The 26,481-nt window shown below is 44.4% G+C and overlaps 1 protein-coding gene across 1 annotated transcript in view; it reads right to left on the reverse strand.

Annotated features, from left to right (window-relative positions):
- The window catches only part of DSCAML1 (DS cell adhesion molecule like 1), a 519,489-nt gene that overhangs the window by 52,483 nt on the left and 440,525 nt on the right, over window positions 1-26,481 (reverse strand). The window contains 3 exon segments of the mRNA XM_020989670.2: window positions 2,200-2,328; window positions 3,047-3,143; window positions 4,693-4,892. Of these exon segments, the coding sequence (XP_020845329.2) occupies window positions 2,200-2,328; window positions 3,047-3,143; window positions 4,693-4,892 (426 nt within the window).

The raw sequence follows: 26,481 nt of genomic DNA on the forward strand, positions 1-26,481 counted from the left end.
AATTTCTCATGTTTTTCATGTCTCATGATGCAATGATAGTCTGTTATATTCTTGTAAAATAGTTTTTTAGCCATTCTCAATTGATGGACCTTTACTTTGTTTCTAGTTGTCTGCTACCATAGAAATTGCTTTGTGTTTTTCTAGCCTTATTAATGGATGGGGGAGAAGGGGTGGGAGGGAGAGAATTTGAAACCAAAAAAATAAAATTGAATAAAAAATTAGTTTAAATATTTTCACATGTATCACAGGTCTGCATAGAGTGTGATTATATATGGGACATTTCTTTCTGTATCGGACCTTGTCTGGGGATACATGCCCAGCAGCGGAATCTTTGGGTCAAAGGGGTATAAGAATAAGGTCTTAATTAACATTTACCAGGTTGAATGAAATAGAACTGAATTGAACTGTCATCACCTTTACCCCTTCCTCTCATCCATGGTCCTTTCTAGAAGCTCAGGTGTGATCTCTTCTTGGCTTCTGTTGCTGAGACCCTAATGCCTCAGGGAGACTCCACACACTTGGTTGCAGGTACAAGGAAGACAATGGTGTTAGGAGAAGGCATGAGGTATTTTATTGAGCAATGGGGGGGAAATATCTAGTGACAGCCTAGGTATCCTCTGGATAAGAATGCCCAGATGTGAGTGAAGATCCTGCCACACCACATCAGCATGGAAGGGAGATTGGATATGCACTGCCATATGGAAATGTCAGTCTAGATCTCATATCCCTGCCCTGCCTACCTTGCAGGTGGATTGTTCCCATCCTCATGAAGCACTAATATACTTCTTTCTAGTTTTCCTGCTACAACTCTAGTTCAGGTTTTTATTCTATGCCTAGAATATTTCAAGAGTCTCCCAACTGGTTTTCCCACTTCCAATTTCTTCTCCTCTAATCTATCCTGCGCGCATGGCCAAAATTTTCCTTATACAGTGTATTGATGGTATCAATCTGCTTTTTAAAACCTTCAATGACTCCCTGATGCCTAGTGAAAAAACCCAAATCCCTTAGGCTGATATTCAAGACCCTCCATCTGACTCCAACTTACCTTTTGAGCCTCATCTCTCATTGTGCACCATACATCCCAGCCATATGAACTATCTGCTGTGTCCTGAACATGTATCAAGATTTCGCAACCCTGGACCTTTGCTCATGCTCATTCCCATCTAGAATTCCCTTTCTTTCTACCCTCTATCCTTCCAATTTTACTATTTTAATCTTTTCTCCAATCTAATATGTCCATATCCTTTACCTGAGTCTTGTGTGTGTTGGCTTCCAGTCCCCTTGGAGAGATAGTGTAGTGGATTAGTTGGAACACTGGACTTGGGATCAGGAAGATCAGGGTTCAAATCCCACCTCAGATTATTTACTAGCTGTTGTGATCTTGGGAAAATTTCCTTACCCAGGGATCCCTTCCAGCTCTAAATTAATGACCTATGATCCCTTACCATCTTGATCATCCTCCTCTAAATATACTCAACATTGTCAATATCTTTCCTAAAATGTAGTTCCCAGTGTGGAATAAAATACTCCAGATGTCATCTACCTGGAGTCAGAGTCCAGCAGTTTCTCTACTCCTTTTTTCTCTCAGTCCCTGTTCCTACAAACTTCCTTTCTCCATGTCCTACTCTAACCTTTCCTGTAAACATTTACATCCTTCTCAGGACTGCACCAGTCCTTTATCCTCCCCACTTCCAAAAGGTCTTCGGGCTAGCCAGCCAGCTTTACTACTCATCTGGCTAAAGTGGTGACTCACCCAAGGGGAGTGGGCAAATTGCCCATTAATCAGACTGTCCGATTTGACTTTGGCTGCAGGGTCAAACGAGGGAGACATGTCCATCTGCCACAAAGTTGAGTTAAAAAACACACCAAATGTAACTGAAGAACCCTTTCCCCATTCAGGTCCCCAAACTCAGCAATAGTTTTAAAAGAACAATGCTTTTCTCATTCCTCCTTTGATTTGGAATAGTGATAGCCCTACCTATAATGTGCATAAGGCAACATGAACTCAGAGGACCTTGAGATTTGTTTGATTGACGTGATGCAGGGCACTCAACCCAAGGGGCTGTCAAGAGAGAGGCAGTCCCATCACCCACCCACCACCACCACCACCACACACACACACACACACACACACACACACACACTCACACATACACACACACACACACACACACACACACACACACAGCTGGCACCTACCAGATTTGTTTTTATATTCAATGTCAAAGCCAGTGATGATACTGTTCCCATCAAATCTTTGAGTCCAGCGCAGGTTCATGCTCCGGGCCTTCACTTCCCGGATCTCTAGCTCAGGAGGGTCTGGGGGCTCTGGAATTTTTGTTTGTAGGGGAAAGGTAGAGGGGAAGCCAGTAAATGACAGTGAAGTTTTCTTCTCACCCTCACCCTTTATGGAGGGGCTTTGGACCCTCTTTACCTCTCCCTGAGGAGGGATTGGGCACCCCTGGTTTGGTCAGTTTGGACTTCAGCCTTTGGTTGGGGTCTGGGTGAGAGATCTAGCGATTGTGGCCTGAGAATTGAATTTAAAATCCTACCTGTGACTTCTACCTCATTCTCATCTCTTCCTTGACTTGGGGAAGGGCACTGAGGGCTAAGTTTCCTAGAGATCTCTAGAGCCAAGAACTCTCCCTAATGGATAATATCCTCTGGCATTGCCAAGGAGAGATCCACCCAGAGGACCTATCTTTTACTGGCTTTATATTTCCTTATTATCCTTCTCCCAAAGAGTCAACAAGAAGGTTCTGGTCCCTTCAGCCCCTTCTACCCATTTGTGAAATGGGCCAACGGGCACAAAGGCTACAGTCATCGCCAACTTTTGCCATCCTAGCCTGGAGCTGGTGTAGCTCTGACTCCCACCCTGGTCCAGAGGGTCAGTTAAAGAGAATTTGACATCAAATGCCTTTAGGCGATTCCCTCCCTTTGTACTTCCCCTGCCCTCATCCATATCTGGTGCTCACCCCTTCCTTTTTGGGCTAGTGTAGGGGACAGCCCTTGCTGGAAAGGGGCTAAGAAGGGACAGAGAGGGTACCTTGCACAGTGAGTTGGATAAGACCCCGGTCCTCCCCATAGGAGTTGATGGCATGGCAGCTGAAGAACACAGAGTCCCCACGGTCAGCTGGCTTCAGCTTTGATGACAAGGGAGTAAGGAGGAGGAAGGGAAACAAGGGAGCATTTCAGAGTGAGTCAAAGAAAGGCACAGTTTTGGGGGTGGGTGGGGGCAGGACTTTATGTATGATTTTCTTTCCTGTGGTTCCTCCTCAAATCACCTCCTCAAATCCATGGACATGGCAGATTGATCTTATTTCCCATTACTTGTTCTCAAACAAGTCTGGGGGAGTGGAAAGAGTGCGAGATTTTTAGTCAGCAGACTTTCGTTCAGATCCTCTGTCCCATTTACTGTCTGTGGGATTGGGTAAATCACTAAGATTCTTTGACTCTCAGTTTCCTCATCTGTAAAGTAAAGGAACTTATAAGGTCTCTTTTGTCTCGAAGACTGTGATCCTGTGATCCTATGATCCCAATAAATTGGAGGCAAAAAAGATCATAGAGAAAGGGGATGGATGGGGAATGCTATCTTCTACCCAAGGAGAAATTCAATCCAAGGGTAAGGGAGACACTAGGGCTGTGTCACTATGAGAACAGGGCCCCAGAGGCAGATATATAGGGGAAATGACAAAAGGCAGCAGATAGATTAGTTATGAGGATGCTGGAGGGCTACCTGAGCATGCTAGGAAAAGAATGTTTTTGGAGTTCAAACAGGGAGGGTCTGAGGGTTCTAATTATGGAGAGACCTGTGGTGTTCCAAGCATGGGGTTAGGCTATGGTATTCTAAGTACTGGAGGAAATGCTATGGAATTCTAAATACGCTGTCAACCGAGGGCTCCAGGAAAGGAGATGTGATATTCTGAGAATAAAGAGGTTTCAAAATCTGAGAAGCAACTCATACTGATTCCAGGGGGCAGGGAGGAAGGGTAGAGTGTGGGTACAATCTATTGCTTGTGTCGGATTGAGAAGGCTCCAATTTTCCTGCCAGTAGTCAAGGTTATCTTGGATGAGGGAACCCAATCATTGCCAAATTAAAGCAGCTGTACTGCAGGGGAAAGGAATGAAGGCCAGGTGAATTTGCCATATAGCTTCACTCCGATGGAAAGATTGAGAGATGGAGGAAACCAGCTCTTCTAAGCAGGTCATGACATAGTCCTGGTTTCCAGGTCTATAGTCAGCATGCTTCTGCACTAGTTTTCTTGCTGATTTGCTTTAATGTGACCTCCCACTGAATGGCAATTTCTCACTCTGTATTGAGAAGTCCCACATTGGAGAAATAGAAGCTGGGCAAATAGGTTGCTTTACCCTTTCTGGGTCAGGAAGATCAGTGAAATAATTTCTCATTGTCCCCCCTCTCCACTCCCTTCCATCTCTCCAATGCCTACCCAGTCAAAGACACTCTGGGAAATAATTTTGAATGAAGACCTGTTGGGTTAAGTTCGAAAGTTGGTGACATTGGTCCCTATAGATTTTCCCAAAAGAAACAGAGGCCCTTTGTGTTCATTGTGGTCCCAGACCTTCACACCCTATCTGCCTATCCTGAAGATACTTGAAAAAGTTAACAAATTTAGCTGAAGGGAACTTTGAAGGTTTGGGCATGGGTGTTAAGGTGGGCAGACAGTTGCTTACCTTAAGAGTAGATATGACCTCATCACCATTGTCCTTGGTGGTAATGGCATATCTCATGACTCGGTCTGGGTCAATGACTGTGTCCCCCTTCTCCCAACGGATGATGATGGGGCGCTCTCCCCGTGCAGTGCAGTTCAGTTCCTTTGTGTGACCCTTGATGGCAATGGTAGTGTTAGGGTGCGAGGTAATCATGGCTGGTACTGAAGAAAGAAGGAAAAGGAGAGTTGGAGATAAATATGAGGCTCAGAACCTAGGATAGGAGATCTTGGCAGGAAACTAAGACCAAGCTTCCTTCTCTGCCTTCAGCTGCTCTCCCCTCCTCAGAATATCTGATTTGAAATTGTCAGGGATTCAGATAGCTCACAAATGACAGTAGGGAAATGCACCCTCCACTCCCACCCTCCCTCCTCACCTGCCATTCTGGCCTTTAGTAAACAGCACCATGTGCATGAAATGAAAACCACAGTCACTCTATAACTAGCAAAGTCAGCTGTCAAACTTGCCAGGCCAATATAAAGGTGTAAGTGCGAGGTGGAAGAAGGGTATCAGCTGAAGTGAGGTAGCTGGGATATGTTCCCATCAGCTTCCCTGGCCGACCCTAAGAGCCAGGGTTGGGGACACTGGACCTGGTAATCTGATCCTGGACACTTGTCTCAGTTCTCAGAAGAAAGTTATCGCAGCAGTTTGAAAGGTGGTGAGCTCTGTGTGATTTCAGGCTGTGAAGCTTGAGTAGGGCCATGTGACTCAAGGAATTCTCTTCCTGCAGAATGTGCCGGGACCCCCTTCTTTTCTGACCTTGCTTGTGTTTGCATTCTTCCTCAGAATTCATTACTATGGGAATGGTCCAAGAATGGGGAGGCCCTTATCTAGGGGCTCTACCTAGGGGAATCTAATCAGAGGCTCCAGTAGTCAGTGTTTAATCTATGGGTTATAGGAAGGATTCAAGACGAATGAAGGATTCATTAAGTCCAATATTCTCATTCTACATATGGGGAAACAGAGGCTCAGAGAAGTTAAATGATTTGTCCAACATCACATAGCTAGTAAGTAGCAGATTCAGGATTTGAACCCAGGTCTCCTGACTTCACAACTAATGTTCTTTCTGTTAGACCAATCCTACCTCTCTTACTTCATCAGGATGTAAATAGTCTTCAAAGGCCCCTTTGTGTATCCTCGTGCTCTTTAGGCAAGACCTTACCTAACCCAAGTGATGATTCTGATCCTAGAAATCCCCAGAAAATGTCCTTTAGGTAGCATTGCCAGGGGCAGCTCCTCCTCCTAGTTATGACTCTGTTTGACTTTGGGCATCCAGGGTCCTTCTTACACTATCCCTTTTCCTCTGTTAGACCCTCCTCTCAGGGTTTGGCAAACTTAAGCTAAGTGAAAAATGAATGACTGATTAAGTTCTAAATAAACTTTAAAATATGATATATGTGAGGGTTTTCTGGGGTGAGGCGGGGTTGATTCCATTGACGTAAGGATTTCTTTGAAAAGAACTCCCTCTCCCAATACAGACAAACCCTTACTATGCCACTTATAGTCTTAGAGTTGCCTGGGACAATAATAGGTTAAATGACTTTCCCTGTGTCAGGACTTGCTGAGGATAAGAGGCAGTGCCTGAACCCAGGACTCCCTGACTCTGAGCCTGCTCTCTCTGCTCCTTCTCAACTGTGAGGTATCATTCTTAATAATACCTTATGATGATTAACATTAAAAATATTGCCTTTGGATCATTTGCATTTTAAGAAAGACTAAACCTAAGTCAGCTGTGATGATGGCATTTCGGGCTACTCAACCTGTGGGTGGGACAAGTATTTTTTTTTTTTGTTTCCTGATAGAGAGGCCTTCTTGGCTGCCCTGAAATCACTAGAGGCAGCCCTGCCTCAGCGGGCACAGTTGCTAGGCCCCTCTGCCAGTGTGGTAGGATCTCAGCACATTCCCCAGTCCCGGATCATCAAATAATGAAGCAGATAAATTTTATAATGCGCAGCATTACACCAGGATATACAATAAAATGCGAAAGACAAATAACTGGGTGCAAGTTATAATGAAGAAAAAGCCTGCAGTCAGAGACATGTGAGTATGAATTATTGACTAAGGTTTTACACTCTCAAGGATGTGAGGAGGAATATTTTTCCATCAAAGATTTGCATAATTCACTCGTATAAACCTGGGTGGAATATAGAGCATGATTTTACATCAACAAGTCGGGCTTTGCATTGCAGATGCCCTCCATGTTTCAGAGGAGGTTTGGAGCAGGAGGGCAGAGGGAGGAGCTGGGCTTGTTTCCGTTGTCCCCCTCGAGAGTGGATCAGAGGGCCTGGGGCCCTGGACTAAGGACTACAGAAAAGACTGGAGGCTGAGGTCCAGGAGGGCTTGTCTTACAGGAGAGGTGTCAAGAATCAGACTCAGACTTGAGAGCCTTCAAGGGGTAGGGGGTCAGTAATCGGGTGAGTGTGTAGGGGGTAGAAGATCAAAGATTAATGCCAACTAACCCTGAGACACGGTGCCTCCCAGAAGAGCAAGGAGGATGGTGTACTGGCAAGCCAGCTCTGTGGCTGGGGCTATATGGTGACTTATTTTCAGAGGTCTCCACATGGGCTTTATATGTTACTGCCCTTGCCTTCAGGAAGTCATGTCTGGGATCCATCTGACTGGTCATATGGGGAGGCAGGCAGGCATACAGACTGACAGGAAAGATGGAACATTCCTGTCTCTATAGTCTCTCCCTTTGTCTTGTCTTGCTTTGGTTCTTTCTGGTTGGGGGTGGGGGGAAGAGTAGGGCAGGGAACACCAAACAGAGGAAGGGAACTAGATGGGGGAAGGGAAGAATGATTCTTCAAGGAAGAGAGAGAAGAGGAAGGAAAATACAGAAAGCTAGGGATGGGAGGAAGGAGGAGGGGATCATAATGATTAAAAAAAAAGTCCCTTTGCTCAAGCCTTTGGAAATATGGAGATGCTCAGGTCCTGCTGCTCCTCAGTGAGGGTAGAAACTCTGGGTGCTTCATCTTTTGATTGTCCTTACAGGGCCCAGTATCATTGACCCTGACCACAGAGACGGCCCAGACCCACCTCGAAGCCAGGTGGCTACAGGGAGATTTATGAGGCAAAGGGCCAAGTTCCAGGAACAAGACCTGGTAGAGGGCAGGAGGGAAGCAGTGTAGGTATTATTGAGTATCATGGCAGAGGTGGGCTGCAGCTGGGATGGCTTAAGGGACCCTGATTACTTCTGGAGAATTGGGGGATGGTGTTACCCCATCTAAGCAACCCCTGAGTAACCTTCTTCAGAAAAGTCACCCATGAAAAAAAGCATAGCAAAAGTAGTAAGGTCTAAAGCTTCAGGGATTACTGCTTCTGAGTCTCTACAGAAGTGCTGCAGGGTGGTGGCAATTGATATGGATGGGGGAGACACTTTCTTCTACTCAAATTGCTGCTGGTTGTGCTGCTGCTTCCCACTTACCTTCTGAAGGGGCAGCCTTCCACCCCTCCCCACTCTGGCTCCCCCATCTCTCCTTGGTGTGTGTGGGCAAAAGAGTAGCCTACACTGGGACCTTCTGTTTTCATACTCAGGGGCAGGCTGGGCCCTGGGGGCAAGTGAGGGGCATCAAACCTAATGCACTGACTCAATGTGATGAATGGGTTTCCCTGAGAATGCCTATCCCGCAGCAATGCCCAGAGGAGAGCGAGCCCAGGAGGAGAACCCTGCCCCGGGGGTGCATAGCCTGGGCACCACAGCGTGAAGGGCAGGCAGGAAGAGCAATGCTAAAGCTTGAGGGAGAAGCCCCTCCTCAGGAGAACTTGGGCTCTGCCTCTGCCTTCTGCCCCCTTCCCCAGGGCTATAGGGGCATCTGAATCCAGTGTGAAGAATGCAGGTTATGGCTTAGAGCTGATTACCGGAGTCACAAAGGGCTCCCAGGCATCAGCTAGCATGTACACAATCTGGGAAATGGTCATCTCCCCTGGGTTGTAAGAATCTGAATCCCAGGCCCCCGTCCCTAGAAGGATGCTGAGCCCTAATATCTGTGTAACCTTGGGCAGGTCGCTCTCTGGCCCTTAGTCTTCTCATCTGTAAAACGAGTACTTTGGATTAGATGGACCCGAAGGTCTTGGCCCTCTCTTAACAATCTACAGTCCAGAGGTGGATGCAGAGGTTCCCAGACTTTCTTGGAAGTACTTAATAGTTCCATTTATTACTCTGGTTACACAGCCAAAGGGTTAGTGACCTAATGCTACCCTTTGAAAGAAAATTCCCATTTTCATAGGACCTCAAGGAGAGCGAAATCTGTACTGGAGTTAGAGTTAGGAAGACCTGAGTGCAAATCCTGTCTCAGTCACTCATAGGCTATGTGACCGTGGGCAACTCATTTGCCCTTGACCTCAGTTTCCTCCTCTATAAAATGGGAATAACAACTACTTCATAGTGTTGCTGCGGAGATCAAATAGATAATATATGTAGAGTACTTTGCAAACCTAAGCTCTATATGAATGTTAATTCTTATTATTATAATCAGTTTTCAGGGGTGGAATTTCAGGAATCAGTGGAAGAATTATTATTTTTTAGTGGTGGTGGTCGGAGAGAACCTTCTCTGGTGCCCCTCACATGCAATAATAATAAGTATGGGATATGATTTTTCACATTTTCTGGACATTAAATGATGTAGGACCAGGCAATACATAACTCCTGGGCCCTTCTCAGTTTCTGGGCAAGGCAGTACACACACCCCTTCTTCTCTAACGTAGCGCAGGTTGTTTTTTTTTTTTTTTGCCTTCAAATTCCACACTTCTCACTCTCCTCTTCCTCCAACACTTGGGACCAGGGATAATCTGCCCGAGTCAGGGGAAGAGGTGACTCAGCGGGATTTGGAGTCAGGAAGATCCAAGTTCACAAGCTGCTTTAGAAAACTTGCTACCTTGGTGGCCTTAGGCTAATCACTTCATTTCTCTTACCCTGAATTTCCTCATCTGGAAATAAATGTAAACGGAAATAATAACAGTAACTACCTTCTAGGGTTGTGAGGAGTAAATGAGAAAATATATGTTAAGTGCTCTGTAAAGCTTAAAACAGCACACATAAATGTTTATCATCATCATCATCATCATCATCATCGTTATTATCACTTACATACAAAGAGTAGCCCAGCTGGGTCAATGACCTTGGTTTAACTGGCTTGTAGCCCAACGTCCTCAATACACCACCTTTCCATGTTTCACTCTCTTTCTCTCTCTCTCTCTCTCCCCCTCTCTCTCCCTCTAACTGGTGGCACTGCAGCTTCCTTCTACACTACAATGAATTACTGCAATAAATACTATTAATGCTTCACTCCATACTGGTCAGAAGGCAAAGTCTAAAAAATTTCTAGGCCAAAGAGCTCTGTACTCATGGACACATATAGATATCCATACCATCTACACTTAAAATAGGTCGTGGAGAATCACACATTCTCATATCAAACCACAGAGTCCTGTACACACACACATACACACACACACACACACACTCACACACAATTATACAAAAGGGCACCCGTGCAGAGACATACAACACAGTGGCATACATAAACCCCAACAGCCCCCTCTTCTGCTCCCTTCCTTCTCTCACACATCAGTAGTTAATCTGGATTTAGGAAATGAAATGTGGTCATTATGAAGAAGCCATTACTTATGTCCATACAGCAATTGGTCCTTTTAGAAAGTCCCCCTTCTGGTGGTTTGGGTATGGGCAGCACCGTTGTGTGTGTGGGTTGGTGGGGGTGGGGATGGGGAGCTAGGGGCTGTGGTGGGAGGGTGGGGACAAACATCTAGGCTGGCAGGCAGAACTGGGAGAGGGAAGAAATGTAATGCATAAACAAACAGAGAGCCTGAGTCCTTCAGTAATGTATGGTAATGACAGTCACAAAAGCAACACACTGCTCTAATAGGACACAGGAGGCTTTAATGAGATACAACTTCCCTGATTTCTGTGGCAATGTAATTCAATTAACAGTGAAGGAAGCTTCATTTTTTTTAAGGGTGTTGGTGGTGGCAGAGACAACTATCTGGGGGCCTTATATGAAGGGCAGAAAGATTTGGGGACTAGGAAGGAGTTAGGGACAAGGGTGTCAGGATTGGCCCTTGCTATGCCTTCCCAACAATAGCCTCTCCCTAACCCCCCAACACCAGGGGGGTGTTGACCTAAATGCTGTCTGCTCTGGAGGGTCGAATGCGAACATAATGGGGAGAAAGGACATGGGTGGTAGCTGTGAAGGAATAGTCTAAGGAAGAGAATGAAAAGCCAGCTTCCTGGGTATCTTCGAGTCTTGGGATGTGATCAGCATAGTAGGAAGGGGACCCTGAGATCTGCATGGAACTAGGATTGCTCTTGCTCCAAATCCTGCTTGACCAAGAAAAGCACAATAAGGAACAGCCATGGGTCTAGGAATAAGGGCTAACTTTTTTTTTTCAGCTTGATTTTGCCCCTTTGCTTCCTAGGGCTGTCAGGGATCTCTGTGTTGCCTATTCCTGCCCATCTGGGAGACAGGGCTTCCAACTCACCATAGGCCTCCAGCTCTGGGCTCAGGAGAAATAAGGCAAGTAGTTTTGGGCTTGGGGGCTAAGAACAAGACTGTGTGTAGTGTCTCCCAGGGAATGCCTGGACTTCACAGAATCTGAATTGATAGGGATGTCAGATGTCACCTAATAATAATAGCAACTCACATTTGTATAGGGCCTTAGGGTTTACAGAGTGCTTTCTTCATAACCACCTCTCTGGGCCTCAGTTTCCTTATTTGTAAAATGAAGCAGTTGAACTGGGTAACCTCTAAGATCCCCTCCAGCTGCAAATCTGTTTTCCTATGAGATGGTGTAAAAATTTTTTTATCTCCATTTTACAGATGAGGAACCTGAGGTCCAGAGGGTTTATGTGACTTGGTTAAGGTCACTCAGTAAATGGCAGAATCAGTGGTCCAACCCAAGCTGCCTCAGTGCAGTCTGCCCCTCATGCCCCTGCACAACACTGCCTGCTTGGTTCACTCGATCTGAATCTCTTCTATTTTGCCCTCTCGTAAGTGGTCAGCCTGCCTCTGTTCAAACGCCTCTGGTAATGATGAACTCAGTCCCTTCTGAGGCAGGCCATGCTATTTTTGGACAGTTCTAACTGTAAGGAAGTTCTTTCTCATGTGGAGGCCAAATCTGCCTTCTTGTAACTTCCAAATCTCTGGCAGAATCAAGCATATCAGAAGGCCAAGACCTTTTCTCAGGGGCGGTCCTTAAAGCGTTTGAAGACAGAGATCACAGGAAGCACCCTATTTCTTCCTGCTTCCTTCTTCCCTCACTCTAGTAATCAGTATTCAGTCCCATGGTTAGAATGCATTTATGATACTAAAGATGGCAATGATGCACATTTATCATATAGCATTTTAGGATTTGCAAAGGGCCTTAAATACATTAGACCATTTAGTCCTCACAACAAAACAGTGAGGTAGTTCCTGTTATTATCTCCATTTTATAAATGAAGAAACTGAGGCAAAGAGAGGTTAAGTGACTTGTCCAGAGTTATACAGCTAGTAATTATTGAGGGAAGATTTAAACAAGCTTTTCATGGCTGTGTTTAGTTTCATGACTCTATCCACTATGCCATCCCTCTTAAAAACCTCTTCATTCCCACTTTAAAGGCCTACACTTGCAAGGATACTCGGCTGAGAGCCCATGTCAATGGCCATCCTGGCTGGGCCCTTGGCAAAAAAACTGCACCTGGGACTCCTGTGTCCATGACTTTGCACTGGCTATACCCCATGTCATCACCTTCACCTCTTAGAATGCCTCAGTTCCTTCAAAGTTCAGCTCAAATGTCACCTTATGCAGGAAGCCTTTCTTGGTCCCTCATAGCTTCTGGTACCTTCTTACTAAGGTTCTATTGTATCTATCATCTAGTATATTCATGTACATCTGTGTTGTCTCTCCCATTAGAATGGAAGCTTCCTGAAGATGAGGACTTTTTGCTATTTCCTTGTATCTAGCTGCTAAAGCTGTGCCTGGCACATAGTAAATGCTTAATAAATGCTTGATGATTGATCGATTGATTGACTCACTCCTTCCTTTGCACCTGGAAATGGAGATGGCAGCAATGACTTGTTTCAATACAGGGCTTACATATTTTCTTTGATGTCTGAGAAAAGGCAGATGCAGAGAGAGGAACAAACCAGTGTATCTATATAGCTTCTGGCCCCCACCTAATGATGGGAATGATACATGTCTTCCCAGCCTCTGGTTCTAGTGCCAATAGTCCACCAACTTTAGCTAGTATCCAGAGGAGAAATGAAGGCCCCATCATTCTATTTCCCTCCCTGACCCATTGGTAAGATCATTCCTTTATGATGAAATATCATCTTTTCCCCTCTACAGCACCAAAGGAAGAGAAAGACACAGGTCCAAGGGGCCAGGTGGTCAGAGACTCAGGCCACTGTTGCTCCATTCCTTTTGGAACAGTGAAATTGCATCAGTTTTTCCTGGAGGTCCTTGGCTCAATACCCAACCATCTCTCGCCCTACCCATCCCGAAGCCTGTTTCTTCACTTCCCCACTGGAGAAGAGGGTAGAGGGAAGGATAGAGGTGGGTAGAGGCAGGGAATTTATGGTGGGGGAGAGAGATGCTGTTGGTGAAAACAATTTTTTCCTCTTGATCTGGGAGCCCTCCCTAGGGGAACAAGCAGAGGGGCGAAGAAATCAATTTCAGTAACAAGATAGTTGTCAGAATCCGATGTAACCTGTTCCCATCTGTGAAATTGCTCTCTGGCTGACTCCTGTCACTGAGGACAGAGGCACTGCCCAGGAGAGATGCTATTTACATTTTAATTTGATGGCAAGAGGCTGATAGATTTTTAAAGCACAGTACATCACACATTGCACAGACCTACTCTTCTCACCCCCAGCAAAACAATGGACTTTCCAATACCCTTCAGGGATAGGAGAACTGGCCACTTGGAGGCTGTCAACTGTCAACTTCTTGACTTTTTTCTCTGCCTGAGACCCTCTACAGCATGAAGTCCCACCATCTCTAACAGAAACTGCTCAGCCCGGTCTTGAAGACCCTCCTCCAACACTTGATCCCCTTCCCTGCCCCTACCACGTCACCAGCCTGCATCCCGGGCCATTGCCAGTCTGACTTTTGTCTTGTCACTGGACTCCGATGCCTCACTTCAATCCAATTTATGCACAAGTCTCTTGACCCTCATGATGTCACTGGTGATCTTTGAGAAGGAAGGACAAACAGCAACAACAGGGGATGTCTAACTTGGACTCTGCTCCAGCCCAACGCATCTACTCACTCTTCTTATGCTCTCCACTATTCCGTCCTCCTTATGCCTGAGTAAAGCAATCATGAACAAGGAAGACACAATGCCCATCTTGCTTGTCTCTACAGAGCCCCTACTTCAAAACCTTGTTCACTTCCTCTAGGAAAGCTTCCCTGATCAACCCCACTTAGTTTTGAATGCCTCTTTACTCCATGTGTTTTCCTATATGCTCAATTTTTCACTGCTATCTTGTAATCATTTATATGTTACTTGGTAAGCCTTGAGAAAGTGTGTATTTGTATGTATATCTCATCCTCCTCATGGAACTGGGGCTACATTTGATTTATATACATATATAAGCATATGTATATTATACATATGTACTGTGTGTGTACATATGTATGTGTATATGCATATATGTGTATGTATATTCCCACATTCTCCATGCAGTTGGGGCCATATTTGATTATATGTGTGTGTGTGTGTGTGTGTGTGTGTGTACATATCTACTTGTGCAACATATCCATGTATAAATAATGTATATGTAAATGTATGTGTATACATACATGTATGTATATACACACAGATATTTGGCCCTTTCCCACTATGCTTAGCACACAGTGGACATTTAGGATTGTACTTTGTATTACTTGACTAACTCCCCAGAGGAGAATGTAAAAAGCCATTCCTAGAAGCTTATTGACTAACTTCTCTGGACCCTGTTGGGCGTCACACACAGACTTTCCTTCAGGAGAGGATATCTCAAGGAGATGGAGGAAAAAAATAATGACTAAACTCTGCAGCAAAAATTCTAGCAGTAACACTTAATATACTTATAAAGTGCCCTTTGCTTTCCGAGAGTAAATTCACTGCCATTAACTGTTTTCATGTCATTGTGACAAATCTGGAATTTAAAGGGAGCAGGTATTTTGATCTCCAATTGAAAGAGGAGACTGAGGGTCAGAGAGGAGAAATGTTTCAAAGAGCATTGTAAAGCGGTAGAGCAGGGCTGGGACTAGAGCACAGGTCACTTGGTCCCCCTCTTCCCCAGCCAAGCTGGTGCTCTTTGATGGATCATCATCCATTTTCCGCCCCCTAATTAGGAGCGTCCCTCGAGGTTTTATACTGGGTCCTCTTCTCTCTTGGTGACCTCATGCCCTCCCACGGGCTTGTGTGTCACTTCAGGCAGCTTCTGTACAGGGGATAGAGCATAATGGGGAGATGCAAGTTCCTCTTCATATGTCTTTCTTTCTCCACTAATGAGTTTGGCTCAGCTGGGGTTTCTGACAAATCACCAAATCACCAGAGGAAGCAAAGACTCAACTAAGCCCTTATAGGAAGTAGGAGGGCTTGAAATCTTATGATGAACAAGACAAGAATTTCATGAGTGAGTGACCTGAGAACCTGTGAAATGCACATTTAACTGGACTAACGTCCACTTTCATGCTTGGGAGAGGGGAGGTTGGAGAAGGAGGATGTCAGAGGTGAGAGAGGGAGGGGTTAGGCCAAATGAGGAAGTGAAGTCACGGAACTAAATCTGGAGTCAGAGTTGTTTTTTTCAGTCATTCAGTAGTATCTGACTCTTTGTGACCCCATATGGGATTTTCTGGGCAAAGATATTGGAATGGTTTGCCATGTCCTTCTCTAGCTCCTTTTACAGATGAGGATCTGAGACAAACAGGGTTAAGTGACTTGCCCAGGGTGTCATACAGCTAGTAAATGTTTGAGGTTGGATTTGAACTCAAATCTTCCTGATTGGAGGCCCAACACTCTAACCACTGCACCATCTAGCTGCCTGAAAAGAACAAGGAACCAAAAATCGCCTTTCAGTTTCTTTCTCTCTCTCTCTCTCTCTCTCTCTCTCTCTCTCTCTCTCTCTCTCTCTCTCTCCTCTCTCTCTCTCTCTCTCTCTCCTCCTCCTCCTCCTCCTCCTCCTCCTCCTCCTCTTTCTCCTCCTTCTCTCTCTTGTTTCTCTCCCCCCTCACCTCTCAGCTACAAATGCCACTGCTCAGCTCCACTAATGGTCAGGTCCCACCCCTAAAGCACCAAGAACCCGGAGTGGGAGGGTATAAGGGCCACAGGAGTCAGAGGACCTCGGTTCAAATCCTACCTTTGACATTTACTCACATGTGTGACCTAGTGCAAATTGCAGCTTTCCTAGGAACTGGTTGCCACATTTGTAAAATGAAAGGCACCTAGAATTCTGACCTTGTGTTCAGATTCAAAGCCAGACCACTCCTGACTAAGTTCAGCACTCATTCTACTATAGATCACACTGCTTCTCCTCCCTCCTTCATGTGATGGCATCTTGCACACATGCCTTATTCCCTTTACTAGACTTTAACTCAATGAAGGCAGGGATGTTGTCTTAGTCTTTCTTGCCTCCCCCACATTGATTGTCCACACTTTGGAATGAATGAATAAATGAATGAATGAAGGAATGAATAGTAAGAGCTCTCCATTTTTGGCTGAGAGGAGCTTTGACATTCAACATTCACTCAGCAAACATTTGTTAAGCACAGCTTTGCTGTGCATTGAGCACTCATAGTGGTCAGAGTGCAGTAGGGAGCTATGATATATACAAAGTTAACTAAAACACAAAATGTTCCTTAAGTTTAGAAGAAGGGCAAACAAAGTGGTATGTAAGGTCTGAGAGGGGAAAGATTCTTTTCTATTTGGGAGTGGATCAGGGAAATCTTTATGGGATTGGACTTGAGAGTAAAAAGACCTGGGTTCCATTCATGGCTTTGCTACTTACAAGCTGTGTGGCAAGTCATGGAATCTTTCTAAACATCAGTTTCTTCATCTAAAAAATGGAAATTATAATACTTCGCAATGCCTAGCTCTTAGGGTTGTGAGCATCAGATAAGATAATGTAGGTGCAACAACCTTTCAACTAGCATAAGTTCCCAAAGTGGGCAATACAGCCCCCTGAGGGGTGCTGGAATGATCCAGGGGGCAGTAGTAGCCTCTAGTGATGCAAATTAAAAAACAAACAGTTACAGGGTTAAGGAAAGTAGATTTCCAGTAGGGCACTGAGGATTTTTTTTTTTTGAAAAGGGGGCAATGGGCCAAATAACTTTGGGAACCTCTGATATGTGAATGTCAGCTATTATTGGTATCATTTTTATAGAAGAAGGGACATTTGAATGCAGTTTGAAAGGATCTCATCTATTTCTCCCCCCCCCCCATCTCATCTATCCACACAACGATTCCTGAGCTACTCTTTACTAGGTGGGGCAGAGGAGAGAGGATGCAGGAACCTGGAGGTACTCTTCTTAAGCATCTTTATCTTTGGTGTAGCATTATTTTATTGTAGTTGTCATTTTAAGTGATCAAGTGGCAGAAGTTGTTTGTCCAAATCTTCTCATACCAAATTTTAAACTTGGAAAGAATTCTGGCTTTGGAATCTGAAAGCCTGGGTTCAAATCCTGGTTCTTCTATTTACTACTGTGTGACTTTGGACAATTTTATTTTCCCTCTCTAGGTCTCATTTTCTTCACCAGGAAAATAAAACATTTGATCTTGATAATCTAAGTTTCCTTCCACTTCCAATATTCTATAATCCTATTATCCTATGATCTTCCAGGGAACAACCTTTTTAAACTTTCTACCCTGGTCTTGTTTCTGCCACCCCTTCCTTTCATTAAGTTCCTCCCAGAACTTGGTAGAATTCTTTTTTAAAAATGAGGCTAAAGAAATGCTAACAGCTTTTACCAACAGCCTCGACCTCCCAACCCACTTCCTGATCTTTCCAGATGATGCTAGGTTCATGCAGAGCTGTAACTAACAGGTTTTTTTTCACCTGAGATAAAAATGGTGGGGGTACATTTTCCAGAAAGTCCTGCCCCCATGAAATTAGTCAGGAGAAGGGGTGGGTTTTGGGTTAGAAGGGGGCTATGAGGATGGGACTTTAGGGTAGGGCTGGGTGAAGGATTAGGGTATTTAGAAGTATTTGAGAGTAGAAGCATCTTTCTCCTTGGCGAAGGAGAACTTTCTGTCATCACTTTGGGCAAAGCCCCATTGCCCCACACTAGTTACAATTCTGGGCATGTAGAAAACCTCAGGGTTCTCTTTCCTTAAAAGGAGAGGGAAGCAGGCTTTCCTTGATAGGATCCTTGTGTCCAGCTTTGCTCTTTTGCTTTGTAAAAGGATTCTATTCCTCCTCCATCCTTCTGTGTGAAAGCCCTCCCTCTGTTCCCCTTGGCAAATCTCCTCTCTCAGCTCTGGTTCTTTTGTGTCCCTGCTTGTTAACAAGACTCCAACAAGAGTAGGAATTTCATTTGGTGGCTGGAGATAAGCCAGCCACAAAGGGCATTGTTGGTGTGTTGGGTGGTGGAACCCCAAGAGCTCCTCCCAGCCTAGCCCAGCCCCACTGACAAAAACAGTCTTCCCTCTGAGGAAGGTCTTAGGGAGGCCTCTTCTTGGCTCCTCCCTCCCTTAAAGAGCCAGTAATGTGATGTCATTAATTTGACTCCACCAACTTTGGCTTCTTGTCTCCCCTGATTAGCCAAGCTTTACCTGAAGCATGAGATTAATGCAAATTGCATGGAAGCAATTGGTTATGCTCTTAGAGAGCTAGTGGGGAAGTACTGAAGGCACCCTTGCCCTTCTCCAGAGGATCAAGGGGATGGGAGCAACTGGGATAAGCCACTGTATTTCTTAGGGACACATCCATCATTTGCTGAAAAAAAAGAGGGGTCCTACTTAGGAAACACAGCTTTCAGTCCTAGCTCATCTTAAATGAATTAATCAACATGTCTGAGCCTTGGTTTCTATATCTATAAAATGGGATTTTTTATTCCTTGGTTTATGTGTTTGTTCCAGAGAAGGGTCCTCTTGTCTAGATTTGAAAAGAATTGAGTGCCTGGGTTTTGAATCCCTGCTCTTCATGCCTCCTGATCAGGCTGCAAGCTCTTTGAAAGCAAAGATTGTGCCTTTCCCCCCTCTTTCCTCTTTTCGTCATAGTAGACAATACATGCTTTTTGAATTTAACTGAATTTGTCACCGGACCTAGAACTGAGAACTCCCCAGCAACAATAACTTGTGTTAAGTGCCTCTTCTGTGCAGAGCAGTATGCTAATCATTGGGGGAGATGTATAGATTTAGGTTAGATCCAGTTCCAATCTTTATGAATTAATCAACCAATCAACAAGCATTTATGGAGTGCCTCCTATTTGTCGGGAACTGTTCTTGGTACTGATAATACAAAGACAAAATTAAGGGAGCTTACAATTGAATGGGGAGGGGGCAACTTGCCCAAATATAGTTATGTTCAAAATATATATAGATTAGATACAAGGGAAGAAGGAGACACTATTAGCTTTTTTTGGAGAGGGAAAGGAAGAGGTTATAGAAAGGTCTAATGAAGCCAGTACTTGAGGTGAGTTTTGAAAGAAATCAGCAAAGGCATGGAGATGAGAGATGAAGTGTGAGTATGAAGAACAGCAAGGAAGACAGTATGACTGAACAGCTGAGTGCACGAAAGGGCGCTATCTATAATAAGATTGGAAAGGCAAGTAGTGAAGGGCTTTCAATACCAAGCAGAAGAGTCTGGATTTGAACACAGAAGTAATAAGGAGCTTAGTGAGCAGGGGAGCAACATGATCAGGCTGTACTTTAAGAAAGTCGGTAGGGCAGCCTAGTGAGGCATCAGTTGTAGAAGAGAGAGACTAGAGTCAGTAGATAAGAATTCGGAGGCTATTGCAATAATCCACATGAAAAGGGTGAAGAAAGCCTGAACTGAATGACTGTGTGAATGGAGAGAAGTGGAATAGGAGAGAAGTTGTGGAGGCAGAACCAACAAGATCTGGGAACAATGGAGCATGTCAATCTTCTAGTTTAGCAGGGGAATGAGTCACAAATGCAGACAGCCAAAACAGACAGTATCACATAAGTACATTAGAAACTCTGATTAATATAATGACCAACCATGATCCCAGGGGCCAGATGGTGATGCTTGCTACCTGCCTCCTGACAGAAGGATGATGATGGACTTCAGATGCAGAATGAATGATTCATTTTAGACATGGACGATGCGGGAATTTACTTTGTTTGACTATATATATTTATTACAAGGGTTCTGTTGTTCTTTTTTTCTTTTCCATGGGGGTGGGTGCGTTATAGATAAATTGGGGCAGCTAGGTGGTGCAGTGAATAGAGAGCACTGCAGCTGGAGTCAGGAAGACCTGAGTTCAAATCCAGCCTCAGCCATTTATTAGCTACATGACCATAGGCAAATCACTTACCTTGTGTTTGTCTTAGTTTCCTCATCTGTAAAATGGGGATAATAATAACACCTAACCTCCTGAGGTTGTTCTAAGGATCAAATGAGATATTCTTTGTAAAGCACTTAGCACAGTGCCTGGCACATAGTAAATGCTGTATAAATGTCATCTATTATTATTATAATTATTATTATTATTACTCTGGGATTCTTTGCCTCTATTGAGCTAAGGCTTTGTGTCTCCAGAAATAACTTATTAAAATGGAAATATCAAGGAGAGGGTAGAGAAAGGACACAAGAAGCCATGAACACGTGAATTCCCCTCTCCCTTGGCTTCTCCTATTATTTCTTTCAAAATATCTTGTATTCTCCCTTATCCCTTTCTTTTCCATTGCCACCATCTTTGTTTAGGCACCCATCAACCTGTGTCTGGATTATTATAACAGCATTCTGAATTATGTTACTTCCCTGCTCGAGGACCTACAATAACTCCGTACTACCTGTTGAATCAAGACAGAATTTGCCTGGCTTTCAAGGCTTCTAGAATCTAGCCTTACACTACTTAACACAACCTAATTTCCTACTACTCCTAGCCTTCTGTCTATCTCTCTTCTACCCTTACATCCCTTTTTCTTCCAGCTTACATTTACACACTCACACATCCATCCCAGTCTTCTGCATACACCTGGTTCATTCTCATTTCTCTCCTTGCACATTCCTTTTCTCTTGCCTAGAATGCTTTTCCCAGGGCTCTCTCTCCCTCCATCTCAGCCTATCCTGTTCAAATACCAACTCCTCCATGAAGCCTTCTCCAATTATTCCAACCCACTAATCCTTGAATTCCATTGTATTTTTAGTTAGTGAAACACAATTCAGCACATACTTATCCTTAAATTATTTCATTTATGTCAGCTGTCTCTCCCCATATACTGGGAGCTCTGAGGGCAAGGATGGTGTCTGACATCCTCTCTATCCCCCACATCTCCTAGAACTGCTATGAACACTATCAGAGGTTCAGTGACTGACTGGAATACTTGGCTTCATCAGGACAGGTAATTGAGAGTGGGCTGAGTTTGATCCTTCACAATACCCTTAGGAGCTGGGGAGAAGGCTGGATCTGGAGAAGACAATGATCTTCAGTGTGGGGAATCTGAGTAGAAAAATAAGGAATCTTGTGCCCTACGTAAGTGAGAGTTCTTTCCCCAGGGATTCCTATCCATCAGATCAAAGGATTTATAGCTGAAAGAGGACTTAGCAGAGATTCTTAATCTTTTTTTTTTTGTTTGTTTCATAGGTCCCTTTGGCAATCTGGTGAAGCTTAAAGACCTCTTCTCAGAATGTTTTTAAAGGCATTAAACAAAATACACAAGATTACAAAGGAAACCAATTATATTGAAATACATCCTATATAGTATTTATAGTCTATCTATACTTTCTGCATTTCTACAGCATTTTAAAGTTTGTGAAGCACTTTACATGTTATCTTATTTGATTCTCACAACAACCCTGAGATATAGGTGCTATTCTTATCCCCACTTTACAGATGAGGAAACTGAGGCAAACAAGGACTAAGTGAATTGCTCAGATTCATACAATAAGTATGAGGGGGGATTCAAACTCAGGTCTTTCTTCTATCAGTAAAAAATAAGTTCCCAGATCCCCAGGTTAAGAATCCCTGCCTTAGAGACTGTTTAAGCCAACCCTCTCATTTCACAGGTGAAGTGACTGGGGTCTAGAGAGGTGGAGGTGCCTTGCCGAAGGTCATACAGGTAATTAGTATCAGAGAGAGGATTTGAGCCTAGGTCCTTGAAGAGACAATCATATTTAGAAGAACAGATGCTAAGGGTCTGGGCTTGGATCCTGGGTCTGCTCTTTACTCTCTGTGTGACTCGTAGCAAATGCCAGTCTCAGTTTCCTCATCTGTAAAATGAGTTAGTTGAATTTCATCTATAAGGTCTCTTTTAACTCTTAACCCTGTGGTTTTCTATGATCAAATCCCATGCTCCCTTTCCGAACAGCCATGCTGGAGGGAGGAGGGGAGGAGGGAGAGAAAGAAGGAAGGAAGGGAAGGAAGAGGAGGGGCGGGGCAGAGCGGGGAGTTTTGAGAAGTCTCTAGTCTGGGCCAATGACAGCAGAAGGGGTTAAAGTTGTCGTTTGCACCTCTGGACCTGAAGGGTAGGAGGGTGGGAGTGAAGCAAGGAAGGAATAACCCTGTGAGGCTGGAGGGGAGGATGGGGGTGGTGGTGCCGACTCTGCCTTCTCCATTTTAATGAAGTGGGAGATAAAACACTACTCCTTATTTTACGAAATGTATGAAAATCAATGCAGTCCAAGAGCTAAGCAGATAATAAGAATAATGATTTAAAAAACCCCCTTCAGCACATCTTTCTCTCCTTCCCTCCATTCTCCCTCCCTCCTCCTCCCCATTTCTGTCTCTGTCTCTCTCTGTCCCTGTCTCTCTCTCTCTCTCTCTCTCTCTCTCTCTCTCTCTCTCTCTCTCTCTCTCTCTCTCTCTCTCTCTCTCCTTTTTTTCCTCTTTCTGTCTGTCTGGCTCTGGCTCTGTCTCCCCTCATTGCTTCTCTCTAATTCTATCTCTGTGTGTGTCTCATTCTCCTCTTTGTCTTTCAGTTTCTCTCTGCCCCCCCATCTCTCTGTCTTCCTGTCTCTCCTCCTCCCTCCCCCTTTGTCTCTGTCTTCTTTATCTGTCTCTGAGTTTCACCCCAATCTCTCTGTCTCTGTTTGCCCTTCTGGTCCCCTCCCTTCTTTTCTGTCTTGTTTCTTTGTCTCTTCCTCTCCCTGTCTTTCCCTCTTCTTCCTCTCCATTCCCTCAGTCTGCCTGTCTCTCCCCTTCTCTCCCTTTCTGTCTTGTCTCTCTGTCTCTGTCTGTCTTACTCTCTCTCTCTCTCTCTCTCTCTCTCTCTCTCTCTCTCTCTCTCTCTTCCTTTCCCTCTTTCTCTCTCCTTCTCCCCCCTCCACCTGTCTCTCCCCCTCCCTCCCTCTCTGTCTCTCTTCCTCTTTCTCTACCCTCCTCCTTTCCCTGCTAGGAAGTGAAATGTTTGAATTTCTTACTCCCTAGGCAGCTAGGTGGCAGCGGACAGAATATCTGGCTTGAAGTCAGGATAATCTAAATTCAAATTCAGCCTCTGACACTTACTTGGCTGTGTGACCCTGAGCAAGTTGCTTAACCTGTCTGTCTCAGTTTCCTCATCTGTAAAATGGGGATAATAATAGCACCTACCTTCCAGGGTTGTTGTGAGGATCAAATGAAATATTTGTAAAGAGCTTTGTAAACTTTAAAATCCTATATAAATGCTAGTTGTTGTTGTTATTATTATTATTATTATTATTATTATTATTATTATTATTATTATTATTAAACATACCCTAACTTGGCCTGGGGTTGACAAAGTAGTTCAGTCTCTCTCTTGCTCCTTGGATAAATGCTGGGCAACACTAATTGCTTGCACATTATTCTAATTACTTGACTGACTATTCATAAAGAAAGGTAGTGACCTGGCTGTCTTCAGTATGATGCCACTGGAGGACCTAGGCATTAGTGAGCTGGAGAGACCTTTCAAATTCATCTGCTTCTCTGGGCCTTTATTGCTTCATCTGTCTAATCTCCTTTCCAGCCCTACAACCTATAATCCTTAAGATCTAATCTGGCCTTTACCTGAAGCATGAATCTGTGCTGTGGACCTCTCTGACAAGCATTTATCAAACCTCTGCAAGACCTGTTTCTGGGCTGACTACTTTTATTGGGACACAATCAGTGTCCTTCCCTCAAATCCATTCCACCTTCCCAGTAGAATGGAAAATGGAAACTCCTTGAGGGCAGAAACTGGATCACTTTTTTGCTTTTGTATCCTCAGTGCCTGGCATGATGTCTGGCACAAGAGGCACTTTTCATTGAATAAATGGGTCAGAGTGGCTGCTACCCTAAGAAATTAAGTCTCAGATTCTTCTACCTCGTCGTATGCTAGCTCTACTCCCATGACTGGGAGAGCTCTGGCTTCTCTGCAAGTCTTACCCATTAAATTCAGTCATCATTTATTGAATGCTCCCTATGTGCCAAACACTGTATTAAGCACCAGGACTACAAAGGCAAAAAAGAAACCATTCTTGACCTCAAGGAGTTTATATTCTCCTAGGGGAAAATGACATGTCTTTAGATAAATCTAATACCATACCTATATACTATATCTAGAGATAGGTTAAATACTGAATAGTTGGAGGGTGGGGTGAGTGGAAGAATACCAACAAGAGAAGAAGAGTTGCCTCCTGAACTAAATTTTGAAGGAAGCCAGACATTATCCAAAGCTGAGGTAAGGAGGAAGAGAATTCCAAGCATGGGACACAGTCTTTGCCAAGGCCCACAAGAGGGAGGTGGAATGTCCTATATGCAGACCAGTTTGGCTGGGCGGGAGAGTGTGTGAGGGAGTTTTGAGAAATTAGACTGGAAAGATTATTTGGAGCCAGATTGTGAAGGGGTTTTCCATGTCAAAGAGGAGTTTGCATTATTCCATTACAGGCAGTGGGAGCCATTGAAGATTGTTAAGCAGGGTTGGGGAGTTACATGGTCAGACCTGCACTTCAGGAATGTCACTTTGGCAACTTGATGGAGGATAGATTAGACAGGAGAGAACCTGGAGGAAGGAGTATCAATGAGATGGCTATTCCAATAGTCTAGGCAAGAGGGTCTGAGGGCCTGAACTGGGGTGGTGGCTGGGTGAGTCAAGAGATGAGAAGATGCTGGGGAGGTAGGATCTAGAGGATTTGGCCACAGGGTGGAGGATGGGGTGAAGGAGAACCAGTGAACATCAGGCAAGAGACACCAGTCAGGTTTCTGCTGGGATCCTCTGTTCCCCTCAGGACCCTGTCTCCACCCAAAATCCACGTGAGAATTTAGCTTTTCCTCAACTTCTATTTGACTGGGTCCCCGAAACCTGGTGCTCAGTGAGAGTGTGTGAGTTCCCTTTAATTGGCCTGACATTTTTGCTAAACAAAGCAAAACCCAAGCTAAACAAAGAGCTCTTATCAGGTTTAATTGGCTTCGGGGTTTTGTCTGTCAATTCACTGGGGCCTTTGCAAAGCCCCGGGAAGGTCTGGAGGAACTACTGTAATAGCACACGCATAATAAGGTTATGCCAAGGGATTCCAGGGAACCAGGCTTGGGCCCAGGATGCAATCACATGGGGTGGCTGCAAGGAACAGACAGTTCAAACCCCAGCCTTCTCTGCCCCTCCCCCAGCCTCAACGAGCCGCTTTCCTTTGTACCTGCCTTTCATTGAAGTATTTTGTTTGAAGTTGCTTTTTCCCCATGTGTCAATCAGTGGGAGAAATTACTGCTGCCCCTTCTTGGTTGTCTTCTCTTCTTTTAAATTTTTTTTTAAAAGGAAGATAAAAGCCAGCCCTGGAGAAGTGGCATTGGCAAGGGGTGGGGGCACAGTTAATTTCATTCATTCTCAACAAATTTCCCCAGGTTGCCCAGGCTGGCTGCTTGTTTTCTCCCCAGCGGCTCCTTAGGCTCAGCAGGGGCACAGGTTTGTGAACACCCTTGTCAGGCTGGGGAGACTGTTAGCAAGGTAGGAGGCAACATTCGTTGCCCACAGGGATTTCAGAAGAGTTTGGAAATCACTGCCCAACCAAGGATCACAAGGGGCAACTCCCTTTGGTGACCACTGTCCTTTTAGAGACTGTTAGAACTAGAATTTTTTAGAGAAGTCTCTTTTAGACGTCATCTGATTGAAGGATCATAAATAATTCAATCTAGAGCTGGAGGACACTTCAGAAATCATTGAATCCAACCCCCTCCTTTTTACAGTTAAGAAAACCGAAGCCCAGGGAGATGACTTGCTCAAGGGTAAACAGTTAGTGGGACAGTCATGACTCAAACCTTCATCTCTGGATTCCTGGTCTAGCACTTAAAAAAAAATAATCAGAGATGCCTGAGCCTGACCTCTTTACCTCAGATTCTTCTAATCCCCTGACCTCCAAATGATTAAACCTTTCTCCTCAGAACACATGTAGCATTCTTTAATGAGCTTATCATGGAATATTGTCTATTATAGTGATATGTGTTTGTGTCTTAGACCCCATACTAGATTGTAAGCTTTATCAAGGCAGGGACCTTGTAAGCTCAGATTTTTTGTGATTTACATAAAACAGAGGAAGAGAGAAGAGGTTAAAAGCAGTTTTCTCACCCTAGTTTTACTCAGTTTCTTTTTCTATTTGAGGAAATAGAGCCCCGGCAAGATATTTGTATCAGCCAAGGGAGTCTGATAAAGACTAAGGA

The sequence above is a fragment of the Phascolarctos cinereus genome, unplaced genomic scaffold, assembly GCF_003287225.1.
Source record: "Phascolarctos cinereus isolate Bilbo 61053 unplaced genomic scaffold, phaCin_HiC Scaffold_726;HRSCAF=1367, whole genome shotgun sequence".
NCBI lineage: Eukaryota > Metazoa > Chordata > Mammalia > Diprotodontia > Phascolarctidae > Phascolarctos > Phascolarctos cinereus.